Here is a 25,551-nt window from a genome sequence, read left to right on the forward strand (position 1 = left end):
TGAATATGCTGCCATGGGTGAAAGGCTGCTACCTGGGGTCAGTCATTAGACATCAGGGTTAATCACGACAAGAAAGAGGTGTGTTGACAACCCATCTTCATTCACTCCAGTAGCCATCAGATGTGGAGATGAGTCCAGGGGCTTAGGAGCTCCAAAAAAGCCACATGTGCACCACTTGCACTGGCCACAAGGATGCTCGCATAAATCACCTTATGTATCAACAGAGAACACGCTTCAGAGGATTCTGAGAGAATCTCTGGGGAAGAGCACAATATTAATACTGTTTATCTACCACTGGAATAAAAAATGTATAATAATAACCATTATCACTGTATCAGTAACAGAGCACCAAATTTTGCATTCACAAAATCAGATGCAACTGCTGCTGCATCCCACAGGATCTTCCCACAAACACCCAAAAGTGGACTTTAAACACTAACCATCTACCTTGATCAGATGCTGAGCTATTTGTTCAGGCAAAATTTTCACTGAAATCATCTAAGACAAGCAGAGAGAGTAGATTCTGGCATGGAAAGGGACAAGCTTCATTTTTTTGCCAGCAGTTGTGCCCATGCTGGCACCAGAGGAAAGGCTGGCTAGGTTTTTCAAAGTGCCACACTGCTGGCTTCAACACCTGTAGAAGTCGAGCCACTTCCTTGCTCACAGATGTGGCAGACTGCCTTTTGGCACCCAGATGAAACTCCTTTTCCTCGGGTTTGGACAGAAAAGCTTGATTCCCAGGGAGTCTCCACAAAACAAAATTCTACTTTTGAAATAAAACATGCCATGGGCTGACTCCTGCTGCCGTTTTTGTCATTGCTGCTTTGTCTGAGCAAGAGGTGGGAGGCCAGTTTCTGTCTATATTAATCAATATTCATGTGGTTTCCTGGCCATTCATTCATGTGCTGTAACTGTTTTTGACAGCATAAAATCTGCTGAACGTAGGCAGGCTAGTAGCAGCTGCTGAAGAAATGCCAATAATCATGTGCGTACCCTCCGAAGTTCCCCCATGTTCATATGTTACTGGCAGGCAATGGGAACTTAAAGCGAGTGAAACATTAAAGCAAGGCAAATAATTATATTGGTGTGGAGACTTCTATACTGGAGGAATTTTTGCTCCAAATACGTTATTCAGGCTTCTGGTTTTTAGGATAAGGAAGAGCACCTTTTTTCCCGCTATGCTCAGGATTGGGATCTCTGCCGTTCTGTGGTCCCAGCTCTTACCCCCAGACTAAAAGCAGAAAGCATGACCACAAACAAATTCAGATGAAAACTACTATGAGGGGCGGGGGGGAAAAAAAGCTCTGGATTTCAAAATAAGTCCTGAACTGCCCACATCACACCGTCAACAGGCATCCCCATTTGGGTGGAAGGGAATTTATGCTGAAAAAGTGAGAAGGCAGGCTGGCTTGCACACGCTGAGCACAACCAGCACAGGGAGCAGGCAGAGTCTACCAGCCTGGGACGTAACACTCCCGTGGAACTGGGCAAGTGGGAAACAGCGATGCTATTATCACCAGCATAGTAATGGCCTTGTCATGGAGCCCCTCGATGGAAGATAATACTGTCTTTCTGTGAAAAAAGTAAAAAAGCCTACATTGAAAGTACTACACTGAAACCCCTGGTGAGGGGTTCAAGGCCTATATGACTGTATTTGGCCCTTTTCTCATTCATCAGGGAAGCTGCATGGGACCAGGGGCAGGCAGGAGCTCCTTGGCTCCACACTGGCTCTGCAGCCACACGTACACCACCACAACCAACTCCATACCTCAAATCCTGTGACCGCGGTGCTGGGGCAACAAGGAGAAACCCCAGGAAAGCACCCCACCAGTAAGCAAGGTTATCTTTCTCATTTTAGCGGGCAGCCTCAGCCGGGGGGACCAAGACAACATTTGGGAGTCAGGAAACATGACTACAGCAAGGCATGCTTTAGATATAACTAGGAAATAAATAAATCCATGTATTTTGGTAAAGAGACTGACTTTCCAACCCAGGCTGTTTCTGAGGTACCAAAAAGGGGTGCCACAAAAGTAATGGAGGGAAAACAGGTATGTCGCCACCCATCAGTAATGGCAACCTGCACTGTGAAAAGTGAAAGGACTTTCAAATACACTGCATTTTGTTCTTTTATTTTTCTTTTCTTTCCCGCTATTTCAGGTCCCTGCAGTGTGCTCTAGGACTGGTTACAAACAGGCTGCTCTCACGCCAGCAAAGACCTGTTTGTGAAGAAGGGTGACCAACATAGCACACGTGCCTAATTCCTACAAATCTCATTTTTTCACTCTGCATTTTCCTCCTCCTTGAGGACAGTTACTCCATGGCAAAATATATTAACATGATCTCATCTGGGAAAGTGTAAGCGGAGTTAGGCCCCCAAAAGCCATTTCACAGTTCACACACTGAAATTACACAAAAGATGGGGTGGCCCAGCACAGGGAGCCAGAAAGCCCTCTGCAAAGAACGAGCTGACTTCCAGAGCAGTGAATTAGATGAAGGAAAGCTCAGACGTGAAAGCAAGCTGAAGGTAGACAAAACAAAGATGTGGTGAAACCATTTTCAGTCACAAAACTGCCAAAAGCAGATCGTGGTTCCCTCAAGAAGACAACACGGAGGAGTCCCAAGGCCTACGAGACCTTGAGCATGCCTCACAGCCACTGCTACCCTCCTTGGCACATGGCACACTACACTGCAACAGCAGGAGACAGGAAAGTGTATATATATATATATATATACACACACATTTTCAGTGTATAACACAGCAGTTACAACATAGTTTCTTTACAGCTCAGCTTTTCAAAGTTTACTAAATGTAGTGGAGATAGTTCACAGTTCATGCCTCTAAAGAAGTCAGGGTCATTCCCTTTCTCTTCTCAACTCCACATGCAGTTTGTTAAGTTTGTTCTGCTCTTCCACCCAGGCTGGCGTTTTGCCCTGCCTTGGCTCTGCGAGATGCCATTTTCTGGCCCTCCTCATCCTGATCTTGCTGCTCCTCTGCACCTCTGCATCCTCTCCCCTGGCTCATGCTGCAGCCTTGGCCGTACTTTTCCCCTCTCCTCACCCTGTGGGTGATGTTGCTCACTCCCACACCAGCCACTGCTGTGCCAATGAGAAAGGTGCTTTCTGTTGCTGACTCGGCTCCAGCCAAGCCCATCTCTCAGCCTGCCCTGCTGACAGCTCTTGGCTGGGCGTCTCGCCATCAGATCAGACCTGATATAGCAGCACTGGACCTGCCGCCAGCCCGCCTCCCTTCACGGTCTGAACCAACTCCCCCCTCGCTGTTGCTCAGGCCTACAAGGCATTCCAGCTCCCCCTGCTTCATGTCCTCCCTCTTCTTGTGACACCTCTGCACAGACCTTCAGTGGCTGTAAACCCAAGTAATCCCACTCACCTCAACAGCATCGTACCAATTTATAAGAGATGAGTTTCTGCCCTGCTGCTTCTGTAAGTAAATATACTGTTGGACAAATGAAAACCCTCAGCCAGGCCCCTCAGCGCCTCCTGTGTTTATAACTGTGCTCTCTCATTCCCTGGTCCCCAACAGCCACACTCTCTGACACACACAGCCTCCTGAAGCTCCTAACCGGCCCTTCACTCTCCACCACCCACAACTCAGAAGTTTTCTTGCCACTCTCGAGCCTCCCGTACCTATGCACAGCCCACCCTCCAGCTATGCTGAGCTTCTGCCTTCTGAATATGCCTGCCATAATGCAGAATCACAGAATCACCCAGGTCAAAAAACACCATCCAGATCATCGTCCAATCATTCACCTGACCTACCAAACCCCATCACTAAACCCTTAGTGACATGTTTCTTGAATACCTCCAGAGATGGGGACCCCACCACCTCCCTGGGCGGCCCATTCCAATGCTTGACCAGCCTCTCCATGAAGAAATTCCTCCTGATTTCCAATCCAAACCTCCCCTGGCACATTGGTGTGCTAACAGTATTTAATCATCAGTAATAAATGAGGCACTGATTCAGAGGTTTATTTTATGCTAAAGAAAAAAAAAAAAGGGGAGGGTGGGGGGAACGTTGCCACAGAGCTCAACAGCCAATTTCAGATTTGGGCACATTTAAAAAGCAACTGTCTAACACAACACAGGCATGCACCTGCAAACTGACATGCTTCAACACCTGTTTGTGATTATGAGATGATGTGTAAAGAGTTATTTGTGTCCTCTCCTTATCAAACACTGTGCTGTCCCAGTGAAGGTACCCAGAATTTTCATGAGCATTTTAATATCAGTATAAATCTCACTTAAACCATACACAACACTGTGTCAAATGATGCGGATGATACCACAGCAAGGCCCAATGTTTTTACATTCCCCAGGCCACACCAGTGAGTTCTGCAATGGCTGGAGGCTTGGTACCCAGCAGCTCCACCTAAACATCATTATCTTTGTATGTAGGCCTTCATTTTGTGGGGAACAAAACAAACAAATAAACAACTTGCATACTTTGTTTAGTTTAAAATCTATTAAGAAAACAAACAAGCAAACTTTCCAAAAGTCAGAATAGTACCTGTGTTTGGGCTTTTATACACCTGGAGGGATGTGAGACTACAGAGGCAAGATCAGGGCCTTAATGAGAATACAAGAGAGTTCGCCTCATGCACAATGCCAGAATGATGAAATGTTAATGAAGTGAAAGTGTATTAGTGAATTATTAAAATTTTGTTCCTCTCAGCAAAGCGCAGAGTGAGAAAAACCCAGTGAAGATAATGATAAAAATAGGATCAAAACATTTGGATCCCTTTCTCTACCTCCAACAACAACAACAACAAAAAGCTTTAGAAAATCTGCTGTTAAAATTAGCATATTTATTGGCAGCTGCTGCAAATGATCTACTGTAAGACCCAGATAAAAAAAGATGGATTTGGGGGTACAGTGAGATTTAACCCAGTTCTGGGTTAAACTTCAGCTCTCTCCCATCTTCAGTGACCCCTCTCACACCTCTGCTCCTGCTCAGAGCAAGCCTGGGCAGCCACCATACAGCTGCCTTGAGGGTCCCACCATGGGGAGTGGTGCCGTGCAGGAGCTGCAGGAAGGCTCAGGCCTGGGCACCAGCATGTGTCCGCTGTGCTGAGCACTGGCTTCATCTGGGAAAGGGCGGCCTCTCTACCAAGCCCAAGGGAGAAACCAGACCAGAAGCACAGAGCCATGGTCAGAAAGCCCAGCTCTAGCAAAGAGGCCACCCAACTACAGGCAGCAAGATAACAAGAACAAGTGACAAAATATCATCCAGGACAAGGGGCTGAAGTTTCACCCCCAGCCTGTCCAGTTCCTGCAGAGATCGGGGAATAGGCAAGTTTTAGGGAGAAGTCTGAAAGAGCACAGGACGATGCTTTCGCCCACATCTGGGCCAAACTCCTCTCAGGAATGACAGACAGAATAAAGCAAATTATGATTGCTGTAAAATCTCAAGAGGGCTATGGAGACCGGCCTCCTCCTTTGATTAGCAGTGGCTGTGTATAATTTGAGAGGAAACAAGAGCAAGCTTTGAGAGGCTGTTCAGTGTGATAGAGACAGAGGTGCTGGCACAGGGAAGATGCCAGGAAAGCGACCTTTTCTAGAGCAGCCCAGGAGAAGCATAGCTGCACTTGTCAAAGTCAGGCTGAAGGAGGTTGCTGTAGAGAGTTGCTGAAGGCCGAAAGCACCATCACCTCCGGTCTTCCCTGAGACAAACTGAAGCACCATACCAGTAAAGGACTAGAAAAATGCAGCTTGCCAATATCCCTTTTCACCAATTAAACCAAAGTGCTACAGGTGTGCTTTCCACCCATTTAGCACTTTGTGGTACAACAGATCACCCACGTCAAGGAGGCAGGGGGCCACACCACACCAGATGCATTCCCACCATGGGGAATCCCAGGGCCCACACGGCAAAACACACATCAGACATTTTGTGAGGTAATTTGGGGATGGTGGGAAGGAAAAAAAGCTGTTGTTGCCTCTTACTTACAAAGCAGATGAGGTGCAAATACATCCCAAAGACCCGGCCATCATCCGTCCCTAACAGGCTTGCCAGGGCTTACCAGCCTACTGCTGCTCGCCGAGCATCCTGGTTGAAGCTCAGGGAACTGTTCCCACTACCTGATCACAAACACTCATAGAAAGTGAGCCTTTTGCTCAGGAAAAAATAAAAAATAGATACAAGAGAGCAGCAACCCCTGTTAGAGACCATCCTTGAGCACTACGGTGTCTCCACCACAGCAGGACACAGAAGTGAAGAAAACCTGACCGTCAGCAAGAAAGTGTTCATCAGCAGCTGGGCTAACACCAGGGCAGACCAACACAACTTTAACCACTAAAAAGACTCAGCAAGCTTTATCCATTGCCCATACCAATCAGCAGGCCCCTCCAGAGCAGGGCTATCCCGCTGCTTTATGCCCACCCACAGGCAGCCTCGCTCCTTCAAGGGCTGCCAAAGGTGCCGACCTCAGGCTAGACAACTAACTTCAGCCCAAAGCAGAAGTCTCAACACTGACAAAGGCACCTGAAGCTGGCAGGGAAGGGAGGAAGGGTCTGAGCTGCCCTGGCCCCCCTGACAGCTAGACTTCTGGCACCACAAGTGGAGGAGGACTTCCAAGGCCCACAGAAGGGCCACTCTCTGAACACTGTCTCTCCTTCCAGAGCTCCACGCTGGTTTCCCAGAATCAGCTGATCACTTCTGAAAAAAGCACAGCCATAATTTTTACATTTAAACAAAACGCTGTTTTGTTGGATTCCTTTTTTATTATGATTTCTGCTGCAGTTTGACTTTGGCTTGGCTGTGAGAGCAGGTAACAAGCCAAGCGCGGTTTCATCAGACATATTTCAGAACTGTGGCCAAAGCCATGCTGTGCTGCGTTACGTCTCAAGTCACGAACTGGCAAATTCCAGTATCAGCCAGGACGGTCCCATTCCAGCCCAGTTTCGGCTTCTGGAGAGCCCTCAGCCCTGGCTGCCTCTTCTGCCAGCAACGACTCCTAGTTCCAGGACAGTCCCTATGCCAAAAATCACTACGTCAAGCGAGCCAGGCAGTCTCTTACAAGTTTATGCAACTGTTCCATGCTTCCCCCCTCAAAAACCTCTACGAAAGTTCAGTCTAACGCCATAAATACTCTGTTGTGAGCTGACAGCTGAGAAATACTGTTTACTTCTCTGAATCTCCCCGCCTGCAGGAACACAATGAACCAAACCTCAGCCCCTGCCATTCGCCTGGACCTTCACCCACAGCCACATCTCATCTTGCGAGCCACATCAAGTTGGACGGGACCAGCATGGACTGGCATTTCTGGGGCCACCGTCGAAATTCTCAGCCCCAAAATCCACGCGTTCCATATGGGCACACCAGCCTCAGCACACTTGTGAAAGGCAGCTGATTTTCACAGTTTTAATCCATTAGCAACAGCTAATCTAGGGGCAATTAATTTGACTGCCAGCCCTGCCCCGTAACGTTGGGCTGCCCATGTGAAAAGCTACCTTTCGGTTTCCTACGCTCATTGAATTTCTGTGGATGTCAAAGAAATGGACTTCGGTGAGGTGATTTATGATCCAGGATGAAAAGCAGTTTGGAAGCGTAAGGAGTGTTCCTACTAGTAAAATTGGTGTACTTCTGATCTTTCTTTTTAAGGGAAAAAAAAAACAAACATCTGTTGAGTATCCACACCGAATATTCAAATCATTAATTAGGCTCAAAAGGCATAAGGTGCAAATTGCATAGATTTGAAAATGCGGCCCAAAGAGCTTCGTGGTTTATTCTGTTTGTTTGTGTTAAACAACAGCAGGAAAAAGAGGCAGGACAACACAAGAATTTTACTTCTTGCATCTCACTCGGGAACAGCTGGCATCACAAAACTTTTACAAACCAAAACCACCAGAGACAAACACGGCAGCTGAGACCCCAAGGACCACGAAGGGTAAATCTAGAAAGTACCTAATCCAGTCCGTTTCCTTCGCTTTGTAAAAACAAGTAACCGACACGCTTCCTGCCGGCAAACCTTCCTGCAGATAAGGGTGCTCCCGACAACAGGAAATTCTTTTCTAGAAGCAAGCACACTTTCGCTCCGAAGCCAAACTTTCTCCGCTTGCACTCCAAAACAACTGGATGCAGCACCTGGATGATGAGAGGTGAGCGGGACGAGAGGCAACACACGATTGCCAGCACCATGTGCATGGTGCAAGGGGAGGGTGCTGAGCCCCTTGCCTGCATCTGGGGGCTCAGCCCCGCACCATCCGGCCTGAACAGCTACCACTGGCACTCTCAAGAAGTGGCAATGCAAAGAGTGGGACATGCAAGCCAAGGGACACCAAAGGTGGCAGCAGTCCCTGAAGGCTCCTAAGTGGCAACCAGCACAGCGGTGACATGCTCGGTGCTTCTCTCAGCTTGGTCACTGCAAAATGATGATTAGAGGGCAAGAAAATTAAATGCTTCAAGAAAACTCAGTGGATACTCAGTTCTCAAACATGTCTCTCCGTCAAAAACATCTGAGATCAACATCTGCTACCCAAGAAAATAAGTAAAAGCATTGAAGCCCTTCTTGCAAGTTCCCTGACAAACCCTTCTCTGCTGCTCTAAGAGCAAAACCACTCTCCTCTCACACCCAACAAACTTTCAGTAGTCCGGCAAAGTAAAACTTCAGCCCTGTTTTCTCACGTTGCATTCATCAATAATGAAGTACATTGTGTTCTCTCTCTGGTTTCATCCCCAAACAGCACTCTACAACCAAGCGGTGACTTTTATTAAAAACCATCACACAACGCTTCCCACACCCATTTGACTCCCATTTTTTCCCCGGGTGAGGCTGGGGTTGAGGCCTCAACACTCAAGTTCACACCACTTTGCTCAAGTATAGTTTTGTGTAGAGGAGGAACAAAGGCAGACCCCACCAGCCCCAGCCATCCCTCCCGAGTCCCGAGAGGCACCGCAGGACGGAGGAGTGAGGCCAGCACCCGCTGCCTCCCCAGCCTCCGCTCGTCCTCCGGTGGGAGCCCAGGCCGGCCGGGAGGACAGCAGAGCAGGAGAGGAGCCGTGGAGGCGGCGCAGTTTTACTGCGAGTGACCTTGGTTTGACAGGCACGTTCTCAGGTTTCAACAGATGCTGTGGGAAAGGCACCAGAAGCCAACACGTTCTGCAGGCATTTCTGATGATATGCAGACTTTTTTTTTTTTTTTAAATAAACGGAGGGGGGGGGGAAGTCTTCTCAGTTTCCATGACAACAGTGTCTCCACTTGTCTGTTATTAGATACCATCCGCTTCCTGTGTCTAAATTTTTAAACCAATCAGAAAAGTGTTTATAGATGTTGCACTCCTGGGACAGTCCCTCTCCTACCAGAGCTGCCCCACGGGCGCGCAGCCTCACGCCCTCACCGAGGCCGCTGGGCGCTGGCTTCCACCGGGCACCAGGCACAGCGGGGCTCCTGCTGCCCCGCTACCGCACCCACAGCCTGCCTGGGGGGCGGACGGGCAGAATTGAATAGTGCACGGACTCATTTCACTGTGCAGTGTTATGGGTATACGTGTATAAATACATTTTGGTACTGCACAAACTCGTTTTAGTGGTTTGCATGGTTTTGTGTGTTATGGAGATATGTATACATATATATATATATGTACATATATATATATATATATGTACCAAACAAACTCATTTTCATGGTTTGATCATTTTCATGTGTTACGGATATATATATATATATATGGTATCAAACAAACTCATTTTCATGGTTTGCTCATTTTTGTGTGTGTTATGGATATATATACACACACACACGTATATAGGTACCAAACAAACTCATTTTCATGTTTTTTTGCTCGGTTTTGCATGTTATGGACATATATATACATACACGCACATATATAGGTACCAGACAAACTCACTTCCACGGTTTGCCAATTTTTGTGTTATGGATATACACGCATATATACATATGTAGGTACCAGACAAACTCATTTCCACGGTTTGCCCATTTCTGTACTACGGATATACACACACACACATATTTTGGAACCAAACAAACTCATTTCCACGGTTTTGTGCAACATCCAGCCCGGGGAACACCACGACCTCCCCCCCCCCGGCTCGAGCAGCAGGCACCGAGCGCCCCCTCGCCCCGCCGTGCCCCCGCCGCTCAGCGCCGCCGAGCCGGGAGCCGGCCCCGGAACGCGAGCGGAGCGGCCGCAGGGTGCGGGCGCCTTCCCGGCAGCGCGGCAGGGGCAGCCCCGCCGGCGATGCCCTTGTCCGGCCGCGGGGCCGCGCCGGGAGCCCCGGGGGGCGCTGAGGGGGGGACCCCGCGAGGCCGGGCCGGGGCTGAGCGGCCCCAAAAGTTTGGCCGGGGCAGCGCCGCGCAGCGCCCGAGGACCGCGCGGATCGACAGCGCCGTTACCTCCGCGCCTCGCTCCCTCGCCGGCTGGGTGCGCTGGGTGCGGTGCGGTGCGGTGGGAGCTCCCCGCGGCCGCCCCGCTCCGCGCCCCCGGCGGGAGGCAGCCGCAGCCCGTGCCGCCCCCTCCGGCCGCCCGCCGGGCCACGGGCCCGCCCCGGCACCGGCACCGCCCCGGTACCGCCCCGGCACCGCCCCGGCCCTGCCCCGCTACCGCCTCCTTGCCCGCCGCGCAGCCAGGGGGCCCCGGGGACGGTGCCGGGCTGGAGGGAGGCGGAGAAGGCCCAGGGCGACCTTTGGAGGTCAGGAGGATGCGGACAGTTTTAACTCGGGAATCCTCGGTGATCAGATTTGGGAGAAAAAAAAAAAAAAAAAAAGTGGATTTTTGTGTGTGTGGCTGTGGTGGGAACAGAAGGATGGCTCCGCTGCCCCTTTTTCTGGCTCTCCAGCTGGATGTTGAAAGGAGCAGCCCAGCCCTTCTGCTCGTGAAAATCACAAAAACCACCCAGCCACAGTGTGCTCTGCACCCCCGCCTCTGGGGGTCCCGCCTGTGTCCCTGGTGCCCCTGTGTCTGTGCAGAAGGCTGTGACCTCAGCTGCTTCCCCAAAACTCACTCTTCACTGCAGACAGACTGGGTTTGTCCCATGGGGTGTACACAGCCCTGGGGGCCCCCAGGCAAAGTTCAAAGTTCTGTTTTTCCAGGCTTTGCTCCTAGCCCAGGTAGGCAGCCGTCAGCATGGTGGCTGCTGGCGATGCTCACTGTGTAGAAACACCCGGTGTAGTCCTAATGAAACCACCCCGAGAGGTGGGAGCGGAGCGTTTTGGCTCAGCTGTCAGCACGGCTAATGCAGGGGGCCCTGGGCACCACGTCAATAACAAGGCGTCTGCGAATTGCTTGTGAAAGTGTAATTATCTGTTTGCAGTATCGCCACATCTGGGAATCCCACGGATGCCAACGGGAGCCTCCGTGAATGGCAAAGTCCTGGCCCCACTCAAGGAATCCCCAAATCACAGTCATTGTAGGCACTGCAGGTGCTGATTACCCTTCACAGGTCTACTCCATGTCAACGCTATAAAGAAAGCACTTTTTCCTGTACATACCCATTAACTCCAAGCCAGGTAATTTTCCTAATGAAAGCAGCAGCAGCGTTTCTTTGTCCTTTGATCAGGTCGTCTGAATTGCTTTGCGCCTGTATCTGTGCTAACCGCAGCAGCTTTAAACCTCAGCCTAAGTTCCTGCAGAATTTAGCCACAAGTATGTGCATTTCCCTTCCTCTGTTTGTTCCCAGTGATGCAAGCTTCATTATTCCTTCATTTCTTCCTCCTTCCTCCCACTCGTGTATTTGAGGCTTTCTTAGGTGCTTTGTAACTCTGCTTCCCACCTCCTCTTCATTTGGATCCTTCCTAAAGAAAAGAGTGTTTTAGAAGACCCACATTTGCAAGGGAAAAATATTAATAGTGGAAACTTTCTCAGCAATGTATTTTTCCTGTCTCCAAGTGCATCTTGTCTCTTTGCATCAGCCTTAGCGATGTTCACTCTCCCATACAGAGGGCTGCTTTGTTATCTGTATCTGCCAGATGAAATTAATGAAGATGAAATTCTTACCTCTCTCCAAACGGGGGAGAATTTATGATTTATGTTGCAGAACGTTTTCCCATGTCCAAGTCAGCCCATTTCATCTAATTCTCCTTCGTGTTTTTCATTAAGCCTTGTTCTCCTGGAGAGCCTGCAAACCCGGGCTCCCCAGCTGGCAGCTGCTGGGTTATTCCTGGCCTCTGGCATGCAGAGCACTGGGGTCTCCTCTCCCACCCCAAGAAAAACATTCCAGTGTCGGGGTGCTTTGCCGCAGGGACCCCTCTTGGGAACATCTCCATGGTGCTGTAGCACCAGGAGGTTATTTACCAAGGGGCAATACAAGGAGCTGTTGCAGGAGATGCACACGGTAGTCCCGTGCTTGCCCAGCCCTTGGCTCCATTGCAGTATGTGCTTTCCCGTTCCCTTTTTGCACTTCCAAAGTTGTTTGCTGAGACCAGTCTGGCTGGGGAGCACAGAGGCCAGGTATCATGCTTCATGGGAGCCACATTAAAATGAACGTAACTGCGGGGGGAAATTGGTCGCTGTACAAATGCTCACTCGTCACTTTCTATATGGCACGTTATAGCTGTGCTGCTTACCCTTTTTGTTTCTGGAGCGTGTTTAGTCTCTTCACTTGGAAGCAAAGATAAAAACGGCAGTGTTTTAGCCACATCATTTGTTTTCAAGGGTAGGGAGATGTCAGTGACTTTTATTCCATCTACCCATTTGCCATTAGTATCTGATTGCAAAACCAGGAGACAAATAAAAATATACTGCATTTTCAGACACACTTAATGACTTTTTGTAGTGCCTCAGTTGTTGGGCTGCCTGACTTGGGTTCCACTGAAGATTTTCATAGGTCAAATACTCACATAGGCAGACCCAGGTCATTTCCCTATTGCCTCTCAGACGCATAGAGCACAGCTGGCCCCCGCTGGTAGGGCTTTGTGCCCGACCACTCCACCACGTGGGCCCGAGCCCTGGACAACGCGGTGAAATACAGGGGGATTACAGTAATGACATCCCCTCTTTCATGCTTATGAATCAAGTCCCACTCGCATTCCCCATGGACAGCCAGGCAGACTGTTTATGGCCACACAGGGGTACTTAATTATGCACATCTATGTGCTCTCGTACGACTTTAATAACAGCATAAGAGTCACTTGAGCAATAGACTTGGTTTTATGAACCGAAAGGATAAGACTCAGGTTCTCTGGTGGACAATGAAACTGGATTTCTTCTGCTCTTCCTTATTTTATTTTTGTTAATATCACCCTTAAACTTTGAATTATCCTGCAAGTATTAGGGCTCATTAACTTTGTTTCAGCTTGTACTTTGTGTTAATGGGACAGTTTTTTGTAACAAATATGAATCACTTGAAGGCTAAGGCTTAAATGTTTAATAAAAGTCATTAGCAGAATTACGTGCTAGGACTTACAAGAAAGATGATGGTGTTGTTATGGTTACTGCTGTATCTCTGGCTGTCAGTGGTCTTTCTGACTTACCCTCTGCTTGTGTCAGGCCTTGAGTTTTTACCTTTCCACAGATGGGATAACGTGGTTCTGGCACGCTCACAGCAAGCTCCAGCCCACGTACCTGGTGCATTCTCCAAGCTCGCATGTACATGCGAACAGAGACCTTCATCCTTCCTGTGTGACCCAAACAACATTGGTCAAACAGAAGAGCCTTTTAACCACTGAAATAAAGCATATTGGTTAAAAAAAAAAAAAAAAAAAAAGTCACTTCCACTTTATCTTGCACTCTTTTCAACATCTACAGAATTAGCCATCTGCAGATCTGAGCTCTCTCAATCCCTTTTGGGTTCTTGTTCTCCAAAGCCTCCATTTAAACAGTTCTCTGTAAATTCACAGGGCCTTTCGTGTCTTCCTTTGCAGGCACCCCCATACTCCCAGAGAAATCTCCTGCGAGCCCAGCAGGGCCCAGCCAAAATGTCACTGTGAAGGGCACTTGCTTCATTTCCAAAGTGTTTCCTCAAAAATGTGCGCCTGGATTCAGCTTCTCTCTCCTGGGTACACTGCTTGACAATCCAGCTATTGAAGTAGCTCAACGCATGCACACAGTAAACATGTCAACACATCACGTTCATAAATTATTACAGGCAATGCCAAATCTGCCACAAAGATTTTTCGACTTTAGGCTGTAGAAGAGGATCTTCAGTGGCAGAAATGCTGAAAGACTGAAAGCGAAAAATAAGCAGAAGGATTTCTCTTAACCTCATGGAAGTCGGATCCAAGACAGCATGCGCTTTACTGCCAGAGGGAAGAAGACTGATGACTACTCAGCGGTGACCGAGGCAGATTTTAGAATAACATAAAACTACAAGAAAACATTCATAAAGCTATTCTGGTACTGCCAAACTTAGTCCGATGTGCCTGTCTGAGAGGATCACTGGGAAGCATGGTAGTCTGTGATGTTTTGTAAAACCAGCTCTCTTTTTCCTTTCTGTTATTTTAACATCCTAAGGTGTACACAATAGTTACAGGCATTATTTTGGGTGCAACCAGTAAGATGCAGGCAGTTTTTCTAGCTATTCTAGATGTAGCCTGAGGCAAAGAGATGCTCAGTCTCCTACCTGCTCCCCAGCCTGTCCCCTCTCCCCACCCCAGCATCCTACAGCTCCCTGTCCTTCTCAGGCTGCCCCCATGCAGATACGCTTTCCTGCATCTCTTGGGGGTAAGAATTTTGCTCCCTTTTTTTTTTTTTTTTTTTTTTTTTTTAAGCAAATCTAGTTTATTTAGCACAGAAATTAATTAAAAGTACAGAGCATCCCAGTCTGCTAGGACATCCATCTGCCTGTGCCCTCCCCCTCTGAACACCCTGTCCCCAAATCCACTGGCAGCTCTGGCTTCTGCAGCCCAGGAAGGTCAGCACATGCATGAAGGCATAGGAGGAGCCAGCAGACATTCAGCCTGAGGAGTCTCCAGGCTTGCAGGTTCATCATTTTTGTCTCTAGACTTGGTGCAGGTAAACCCTCCCTCTCATCACCATTAACAACTCCTGTCCCACCCATGCGCATGTGCTCCCTCACTGCCCTGCCTCTTTGAAGACATCTGTAGGGTTTTGTATCTTTACCTTGTTTTTTTTTTTCCCCCAAAAGGAAACCTCAAAATTCTCAGCCCGAATGCTTGACACAAGCAACAGGACTTCAGTGCTGTGCAGTGAGAGGATCAGACTCTTGGCAGTTCTGCCTTGATAGGGACCAAGAAACCTGGCCACAGATTTCCTCCTCATCCTCCCCTTTCTCACTTGCCAGAGTCTGTGCTCTGTTCTGTTAATCTCACCTGGGCTGGCATCAGTAACATGGTTTTGCTCGATCACGTTTAATTATTTGTATATTTGGATTAATTTAACATGAGCTTTACCAGGAGGGGCTTTACTTCTGCAGGCTGTTTTCTGTTTCTAATAAGCACGGCCACTTTATTATTCTATGGTTACCTCATTATCCCCGAGAAAACAAAAATTCCAAATTTTATTGGGATGAATCAAAGCCGGTGATCAAACTATCTTGTGAACTAGCTTTATGTGCATCTCATTAAATAATGTAAGCCATAATAATGCAATTAATCAGAAAGCAGACCTTCTTCTGCCAGTTTTTTTGCTTTTTTGCTTAAATATTTATGCTGGGAGAGTAGCCCATCTGGTTTAGATTGTAGCACGGAATCACAAGACTTACCCACCATCCCCTGACTTGTAATTCTGGAAGACTGGAAGTAGTTTGGCAACATAGTATGTTTCCCTGCCTCCTGTAGAAATAAATCTCCAGCTTCAGAGTAGATTGCAGCTGACAACTGGGTAATTTCAAGACCTAGGCCCAAGTTACAAAATGAGGAACTGAATCCAGATTTAGTTTTCTGGCTACTCAGTGGCTGGATTTATGTTTAGGTTCTAGCTACCATGAGTTAAGCAGGGATTAGCTGTGCAGTCTGCATTCAAGCCCAGGTTTGGGCTCAGCACCCCGTGACATTCAGTGATACCTGGGGACATCTGGGGCTGTCCTGGCTCTCCAGGCATTTCTCACTACCGTCGTGGTGCTTGTAGTTCAGTTCCTTCAATAGGTCAGTGAACACAAACGAAAAAACCACTGTGGCTGCAGCTATTTCAGGGTATTTGCATGGTGATTGCCTCAGTACCATTAATGTGCTACCTCTCAACACTCATGTAACCAGAGGAACGTCACCATCCCCATTGTGCAGGAGAGGCACGAAGGCACAGAGGGACCAAGTCGCACGTGGAGTGTCAATTCACCTGGGAGCTGGTCCCAAGCAAGTGCTGCAGCAACAGAGCCAGCCCTTCCCCCGTTAATTTGATACCACTTGCAGCTGCAGGCATCTGATCCGTAACAGCACCCTTCTTGCAGAGCTCCCCAAGCCCTTCTCAGAGGTGGCCAAGTAGCCTTCTTCCCCATTTGCAGGTGGAAAAGGAAAACACAAGCAAATTCCTATGGAAAGGACTTACCCAGAGCAATGAGTAACTGAGTGAGAAGGACTGAAACGCTTTGAGGTGTCAGGGTGGGATGTGCCAGGATGACAAACCGCTGCATGCCAGCCCCTCCGACCACACTGGCAGTGCCCAGCCACCTGGAGCCGACATGGGCTCTGAAGCAACCTGGCTGATTTGTACAGGACGTACAGCATGTTGTCATTTAGCCTCTTCGTGATAACTGATGTGGCCACTGGTTTCCATTACTAAGTGACCATCAAGATGAAAAGACATTTATTGCTTTACATCTTATTCTTGCCACGTTCTACACATGGTGGAGCAGGCATGGGGAGTTCTTCCAGTGACACCTGGGCACAGCTGGGACCGAAATGGAGCCTGGCATGTGAACTGCTTCCTGCTGCAAGAACTGGCATGGCCAGGGCAGGAGCGTCACAGCCTGGATCCTTCTCTGTGGTGGGCCAGCGTGGGACATGGACGGCCAATTTTTTCTCTTCTTTTCATTTAATATCCATCCAGATTGATGCTACCACGAGCCACACAGCTACTCCATGTTACAGAGGTATCCCCCCATGCTGGGGGGATGCTCTGGGAACAACAAAATTTGTCAGCAGTTTCCCCTGCAGAGTACAACTCTGATGAGCAAGCGGGACCATTATTTAGACTAGGCAAGATAACACTATAATAAAAGATTTGAAGCAAAAGGAATTCTTCACCATGTTGCTACTTCCCACAGATGAAGATACAAATGCTGGAGGAGGTGGGAGGTTGCAGCCTGTGGACCCAGCAGGTGCTGGGACTTATTTACCCATGAAATTCTGGCTCTGTAACACAGTCTGTCCCTACTGGAAAGTGAACCAGCAGTGAGGTTATGAGCATTGAGTGTGGGAGACCCAGGCTAAAAACTTATTCTTCACAAAGGTTTTTTGACCCGCAGGGCTGTGTCATTTCCAGCAGGGATGTTTCAGGAGCACACAGGTGGTCAGACGCCAGGAGAGCACTCTGGTCTGCCCAAGCACATCTCGGCAAGAGCCAGCAGCGCTCCCAACACTTTCCCAGGTGCTGCCGCAGCTGTGGCTTTGGACGCAGGGTACTGCCCTGTGATCCCCTTTCGAGGACAGGACAGCGTGGGGACAAAGCTGCTCCTGCACCGAGCTACACACAGGTATGGGGGGCACACAGCGCTGCTGTGGATGTAACTCGCTCACTGTGAATTAAGTCTCTCAGCATCGCTATGGATACGCTGGCATGGTGAGACACTGAGCAAATCACGTCACAGGGCCCAGAGATGCAGAGGAGCAGAGTCCAGTTTTCATCTTCTTGCCCAAACTCCCTCCTCTCCACACCGTTGTGTCTCCACCAACACACCTGAGATGCTTCTGAGATGCTTCACCTGTTCATGAAGCATCTGTTGTGCCACTGGTTGCCACTAGAATTAGCTGTTTAAAATATTCAGATGCAGCTCCCACCTTCTTTTTGTTTTTCTGCTGACCGTAGAAGTAGAGATGGCATCCCTGGGCAGCCAGGCTGATCAGTCGGGAGGGTTTGTGTTGTCTGTGAGGAGTGGCAGACTCATCAGTTGTTAGAAAAATCCTCTGATGTGTTCATAGCCTTGTTCAGAGGTGTGCGAAGACACAACACGTTATGGCTCATTACAGAAAAACCACTGAAAAGAACAGTTGCATGGAGACACTGCATTTAAACCTCCTTGCTGGAGGAATTATCAAGCAAAAACTAAGATTTGCATGGGCAGAGCAACACTTCGCTTTGAAAACAGGCTCGCTGGCCTTAGCCTAAATGATTTGGGAGAAAGGTCTTGTGTCACTGCAGGAGAGATTCGTGGATTGCAGAGGGGCAGTGCCCAAGGCTGTGCCGGGAGAAAGGCTCAGGCTTTGCCCTGGCAGCAGGGGTGGCCCTGGGTCACCTGCCCCCATCCCCTGCAAGGGGAGGTGGCATCGGCGAGGCTGGTGGCACAGCCCAGGGAGCCAAGAAACGACATCGATCCTTTTTCCTCCCTCCTCCAAGTCCTGCCTGGGTAATGAAACGAAGAGGACACGGGGCCATCAAAGAAATCTCCTGAATGCTACCACCTACCACTTGCCAGAGACACTAAAAGCAATAGGGAAGAAAAAAAAAAAAACATTATCTCCTGGGAGGTTAAATCAGCAAGCCATTACTAAAAAAAGATAAAGGGAGACAACTTTCCTCAGGAAGCAGCAAGAGCAGGGTCCTCAGAGGGATCAAGCAATCAAAAAGGCTCTCTTGCCTTTGTTTCTTGAAGTCAGGAATGAACCAGATGCATATGAAATATTTGAAAAAAACTTGCATTACTTAGTATGCTGTGTTACTGCCTGATGAAAAAAGAGCATTGTAACCAATTACATGCTTTAATGAGAGATGGGGCTGTCTCTCCGCACCCCTCTTCCCTGCAGAAGAGATCAGCCTGCTCAGATCTGTTTATTCCCTGGATTGTACACTGGCATTTGCTCTCATCGCTGCAGCAGTGCGTTTCACAGCTCCTCCTCCTTTACTCCATCTGAAACAAACTCCTGGAAGCTGGAGGAAGGGTCTTGCTTGCCGCCGCATCTCACGATGAATGGCTGAAGCTGTTTGAAGTCACACAAAGGTGCAACTGCATTGCTTCAAAAGGAAGTTATAACAGAAATGAATGTGCCCCTTCTCTGAAGGATTGTAAAATGATAGATCGTGAAAATGGTAAATCTGGCCTCCTTTCTGCCCTTGTTTTGGCCTGAGAGACTTAACAAATGTGATTTGGTGGTAATCTGGCTGTTTTGCATCCTCCCCAGAAGCTGTTTCAGGGCCCTTTGCTCAGGCAGTGAGTCAAGGTTGGCTCTGTTTTCTCTTACGCGCTCAACAAGTTGGGGTGTCTCCTGCTGGGGCTGTGCTCTGCCTTCCACACGACAGGGATGTGGGGAGGAGAAGCGAGGGGCTGCCAGTCAGGCTGGGATCCTCACATGCTGCAGATACACACACAGGTGTCCAAGGAGAAATAACCTTGAACTCCAAAACTCCAAACCAGAGACCGAATGCTTCTAAAGCAAAGTAAAATATTTTGAATTTCCAATACTGCCCACTGTGATTACACCCTGTATCGAAGTATCTGTGGTTTCTCTGGAATGCAGGGTGGCTACATATTTGCAAAATAATGGATGAAAGACTCTGTTTGTAACGATATGAGCAATCGCAGGAGCCGTGACGGAATCTCTCTGACCAGTATCTGTTCTGTCACTCATCTGCTAGCAGTAATAAATGATGGGTCTAATTCAACAACATTCACATCTAGTTTTTATCTATATAGAAGTCTCAGAAAGTAATCTCCCATTGCCCTGCAATGAAACTGGCTATAATTTTTGATGAACTGTGCTCTAAAAATGTGTCTGTACTTGTTATCACCATGCCTCGGTTATGAAAGCCTAATGCCAAAAAAATGAACTTGCTTACTACATTATCAGGACACGCTCGGATTTTTTTCTGCTCTCACCATCTGCTTGCTTTCATATGCTTTCCATTACTGAGACAGTGTATTACACTGCTAGCAGAATTAGTAAGAATAATTTAGCTCCCCCAACAAACATGATAGTAAATACAATGGGCAACACTCTGCTCGCTCCTAAGTCTGTGCAATCCACCCGCAGCTGTTCTGTGCCACTAAATGGGTCAAATTGTTTTCTTAACCCTAAAGGCCCAGCTCCTACTGACTTCACTGAGGAAATTTGGGTGTAGACAATGGAGGAATGCAGCTCAAATTATGCCTAACATCTAATTTAATGGAATAAGGGTTTTTCTTCATTGTTGTGGTATGCTACACTTTTGAGCTACTTACTGAAGTAGGTGCAAACTATTTAAGGCTTGCCTGACACATACCATGCATGCAAATTGTACAGAAAGGTCTGGTTAGGCTGGTGTGCCCACAGGGCGAGGACAGCCACCAGCACCAGCCCTTTGAGAAGCCAGAGGGGTGGCTGAGGAGGGGCTATGTTCTGCAGGCAGGCTGGGGGAAGGAGGCATCTAAAGGACTGAGGACCGTGGCCATCACACCCTCTTACGAAGAGGGCTTGGACCCAGCAGGCTCTGCTGACTGGCTCTGATACTTAGCCCCCTTCAGTGAGCAGTTCTGGGCTTTGGGGTTATACCCTAAAGGAGGGAAGAGCTGATGACAGAAAATGGGACTTACTGGGCCTTCCTGTGGGGTTGTTTTGTGGATTTGAGATGAGAAGCGCCTTTTGAGCATATAGCCTAATAAAACTGAAGTTTGGCAAGAATCATGTGCAAAAGTGCAGGCTTTTGATTACAAAATACAAAATGACAATACTTTTATATATTACAACATGAAAAATTCAGGCATGCCAGCAATCTGTAATGACCTGGCCATTCCTGTATTTCTCACAGATGAATTTTTTTTTAAACTGTGTATTCTTCTTTCACTCTGCTAGGAAGTCATGCACTCACCTTCCACGAATGCTCTTCAGCATCAAGATGATGCGACACCCCCTTCGTCTCAATCGCTTCCACTAGTGCCTCCGCAAGGAGACGATTAGCCTGAATAAAAAGAAAGTAGCAAAGTGAAGAGGTTAACTCTAGCACATAGGAAGAGCAACAAGGGGGAAGGGCTTGGAGGTGAATCTGAACATCTTCTCTTTATTGCATAATTACAGAGAACAGAGAAGCACCACTTGTCACCAGCTTGCGCACTCTCCTTTCTGCTGCACTGACTAAAGCTTGTTTTCAGGTTATATCATAAAAGAAAATGAATGGAAGCAGGTTTATCTCTGAAATGAATTGAGCACATGGCCACTGAATCTCTTCACCCATACAACACTATTTTGAATACTCTGAATTAAATAACTGCATAACAAAATAAACAGTAGTATATAAACATCAATTAATATTCATAGTAAGTGAACTTCCTCCCAGATTTACTTCTGGTGAATAGCTCTTGGCTCTAGTCCTTGAAAACCAGTGCTGAAAGAGCAGAGCTAAAGCTGTTATAAATTATCATTTGTGATGGCAGTGTCACAGACTAGAAGTCTATCAATGTGAATCATAGTAAATCAGGAAGGAACTCACACAAAACGTGCTGCTGCAATAAACAGGCTTCCACAACTGAAAAGCACTATTGACATCAAGTTCTCAATTCAGTAAAAACATCACTTTCTTTACAGCATGAGCTTCATATTTTCACAATATGGCCCTGCACCCTCTTGAATTAAGATGTTAAAAACAGTACTTCCTTTAGCTGTTCCACTCACTCTCACCTCAGCTGGAGGAGCTGCAGGGAAATGGAGCTTAGTAGGAAATTTAAGATATTGGTATACTGTTATTGTTTTAACAGGTTTACTTTGACTTCCTAACACAAGGAAAACAATTTATCTGGGCTATACGTGGCTAATAGCTCCAGGAAACTTGGTTATCTGATGTAGCATCTCGCTCACTTGCGGAAACTGTAACAGATTCTTCTCCGTGACACTGTAAACCATAACAATTGCATAAATAGGTAGATCTGAAGATGAGAAGCACTGTTGAGGATCCACCTCACAACAGACTCCCATTAGAAATCAAATGACCATTGCAACTGCCAACATGGTATAAATCTTTTGTTATTGGGTTGCTTGGTTGTGGTTACTTGCAAATGAATTTGATTATTAGAAAAGGAAGATAATAACCAGGAAACACTTGAGCTCTGCAAGTTGCATATACTTCCCTGTTGACTTCAAAATGTGTCTAAACATATACAAATCAAATCAAGTCTGGCATCAGTGCCTTCATTATTCAACCCAATTCAGTTCATCTTGTGAACTGCAAATTAGTTCTTCACATATTTGTCATGATTAGGCTAGGTTTATGAGTGATTCATAACAGATGGATAGTGGAATACACAATAAAGGATGGGGAAAAAAATCAGGGAGGCTGATGTTTCTGGCACGCCTCCGACGGGGATGATGTGTGAGGAACGTGATGAGAGCACTGGCTTCCTCTAGAGGGGCTGTGAACTTAGCATATTATTTATACAGTTCAGATATCCCAATAAGGACCCCAAAATACCTATTCCCCAAACAAGGCAAACACGTTTCCAAGGGAAGATTTTACTGTCTTTTGTGTGTGTGTGTGTGTGTGTGTGCACACACCTCTGGAAAGCAAGCCTTTAAAAAAGAGAAATAGTACTGTTATTACTGTTGGGATCTCACAGTAAAATTCAGCACAAAAAAAAAAAAAAAAAAGAAAATCATGTAGAATTTCAATCATGCCCTATTTAACATGCAGGTGAAAATATTTGCCTCTGTTCTCTGTCAGGCTAAGGCAGAAGATAAGGTTAAGAGAAGTTAGAGAAAAGGGCTACTTATACTTTACTAGGGCAGAATAAAGGATGTGAAAGTCACAAGGAAAACACGGTCATAAAAACTAATCTATTTCCTTGTGTTCTGCAAATCCTTGAAAGGTACATGATGTTCAGGAAAGATGGAAATCGAGATTATCTTGGCAAATTGATGTTGTAGTGCCGTGATGTGGTAAGTTATAAAGGAAAGACAAGACAGCATGGGCAGAAGACTGTTCATGCTGGAATAATCCTGCAGAAGGACAATAAAAGTTGGTTCTACTGCATCTCCAACAGCCTAAGGAACATCATCAGGAAAGGCTATAGTCCTCCATAATGCTCTCACAGAAATCTCATGTCCAATGCCTAGATCGAAGAACAAATACCGCTAGCAATATTATAGTCTAGATACTCACTGAGAAAGTCAGATTTCTTCACCAGAGTCAATACATAGAGCTGCAGTTAAGACCTGGTTTCGGTGAGCAGGGAATACATCATGCAAGAGCTAATCATAGACGAGAATCCTGCAGTGAGCAGGCATGGGCTGGCTCAGTTAAAATTAAATCAAAGAATAAACAAAAATAGATCTGTTACTATTTATTGAAGTACCAGGAAACAACTAGTGAAAATAAGTTGACCAAATAATTCAAGGACTTCAATTCAGAAAAGGCTTGACATTCAGATCAAAGAAACCTTCAAATAAGCTGGGAGGGGGGGAAAAACAACAATTTTAGTGAAATGCTTCAGATCTAACATGATGAATAATCCTTTCAAAATGGCTATTACTCATAGGGAGATCAGACATCGCAGGTTGCCACTGCAGTCCTGAAATACAGATTGTCCTACCTACCTCTTGGCAACAATCTCTGAGGCGGTGCTGAGCTCTGGGTTCCCTCTGTCCCTCCTCCAAGCAGCAAGGAGCCTGCTCCCAGTTCCACCACAATGGAGGAACAGGGCCAGCTTCAGCTCCACACCCGGTCACACACCCCAACACATGGGACATGCCTCTCACCACAGGACCCCACATCTCTTTTAAAATGAAGCAAAGTTAATCACTCTAAGTCCAAGTAATCAGAGCACTTAGAAGACATGGAAAGAGAGACAGATCAGCAATGAAAACTGACTTGGAGGTCAGAACGTGCAGAAATACAGTGGAGACTGCTAAAAGTGGAGCATTGCAAAGGAAATTAATATAACAAATGGTTCCTCAGCTATATAAACAAAAGGAGAACAAGGAAAAAATGGAACTACACTGAAATGGGAATGATGTAAAGATCAGAGATAATTCAAGTATGGCTCCAAATCTAAATGAGTACTTCAGTTTTCTATAACGACAGTGACGCTGAATTTAACGGAGGAAAGCATATATATATCATGATGGATAACAGGAGAGAAAGAAGGGAGTGGAAATGCAAGGTGGTGTGTTCATATGGGGATTGAAGGAACAGGATGGGATGAGCTCCCTCCTGGTGACCAGGACACCAAGCAATGCTCTCAGGGGGCACCGGCTCCCCAGAGAACAGCACAGGGAAAACAGAAAGTGATCTGGGCAACTACATGTTCTGTTGCCTGAGCCCAGTTCTCCAGGGCTCTCCTTATTAGGGCAATTTTTGAATATATATGTATGTATGTGTATATATATATATATATATATATATATATATATATATATATATATATACACACACACACACACACACATATATCAAAAACATGGAAGTAAACGGGGAAAAATAGTCTGAGCTAACCAAAGCTTATCTGCTATTTATGCCTGAGATAATGCACTTTTGTGAAGAAAAAAAAAAAAAAAAGACTAAATTATAATTATCTGGACTTTGGTAAAGCATTTACAATCACGTCAATTGGGAAATTACTGCTTAAGTCAGCATGCGCAATTCCCAGCACAAACATGTGGCAGTGATCAGGCCAGTGCAACGGGACATAGGCTTTACTGGAAAAGGAGGGACCATGCCAACAGAGTATCCTACACAGGGAGGAGCCACAAGTACTGTCCATGAACTGCTCTTGTACAACAATTTCATTAGAGATATTTGCAAAAAGGAAGTTACATTAATATGATACTAAATATTTAAGAAAATTGTCTTATGTCACAGACTGAGGAAGTATTACTAGTATGGCAAAGGGTAGGAGTATCATGCAGAAAGACCTCAGTAACTTGGAAAAGCTGACATAGGCTATATTTATATTAAAAAAAAAAAAAAAAAAAAAAAAAGCAAAGGCTGGTAACAGAATTGTTGCAGTAAGGTGGAAAGTTGAAGACTACAGATAAAATCACAACGAGTACTCAACTGCAGGATGAGTACTTCTAGAAAGTGATCATACGTACTCCTAAGCTGCGCTCAGGGCATCCCCTGTGGGTCTCTGCACCATTCTGGTGGTGGGACACACAACAAGGAACTCTTACTGTGCATTGTCCTCCAGCTTGAACAACACACTGGTGGCTGAGCAAGGCACTTCATTTCTGTTGAATGAGAGTCCTCAGCTCTAAACTGACAAAGCTCTGCTGAAACAAGCAGAGCTACAGTAGGTTGGCCCTGGCTGGAGATCTAGTCAAGAATATCTAAGAGAGAGAAAATACATGGGGGAAAAAAAAAATCACAGATCTTAAGCAGGGCTTTGTGCTATAGCTAGTGCTGGTGCCCTGAAGGTTCACTGAGGGGTCTCAGTGAAGGGAAGGGGGTAGCGCTTGCCAGAGGAAACGCTTTTTGCAGTTTTAGCTTCCTTCCTGCTTCACAGTGCTCCAAAGGTCAGCCCCCCGAATTTCCATACCTGCTCCAAGACAGTGCTGAAGGCACAG

At 46.9% G+C, this 25,551-nt stretch overlaps 1 protein-coding gene across 1 annotated transcript in view; it reads right to left on the reverse strand.

Annotated features, from left to right (window-relative positions):
- The window catches only part of EFCAB11 (EF-hand calcium binding domain 11), a 152,420-nt gene that overhangs the window by 30,482 nt on the left and 96,387 nt on the right, over positions 1-25,551 (reverse strand). Inside the window, exons 7-10 of the mRNA XM_084522743.1 lie at positions 20,870-20,959; positions 13,447-13,627; positions 12,541-12,574; positions 10,372-11,769 (exon numbers count right to left, since the gene is read on the reverse strand). Of these exons, the coding sequence (XP_084378869.1) occupies positions 11,589-11,769; positions 12,541-12,574; positions 13,447-13,627; positions 20,870-20,959 (486 nt within the window). The 3' untranslated portion in view covers positions 10,372-11,588. The remainder of the gene's footprint in view (positions 1-10,371; positions 11,770-12,540; positions 12,575-13,446; positions 13,628-20,869; positions 20,960-25,551) is intronic.

This window comes from Aythya ferina, assembly GCF_964211825.1.
Source record: "Aythya ferina genome assembly, chromosome: 5".
Taxonomy (NCBI): Eukaryota; Metazoa; Chordata; class Aves; order Anseriformes; family Anatidae; genus Aythya; species Aythya ferina.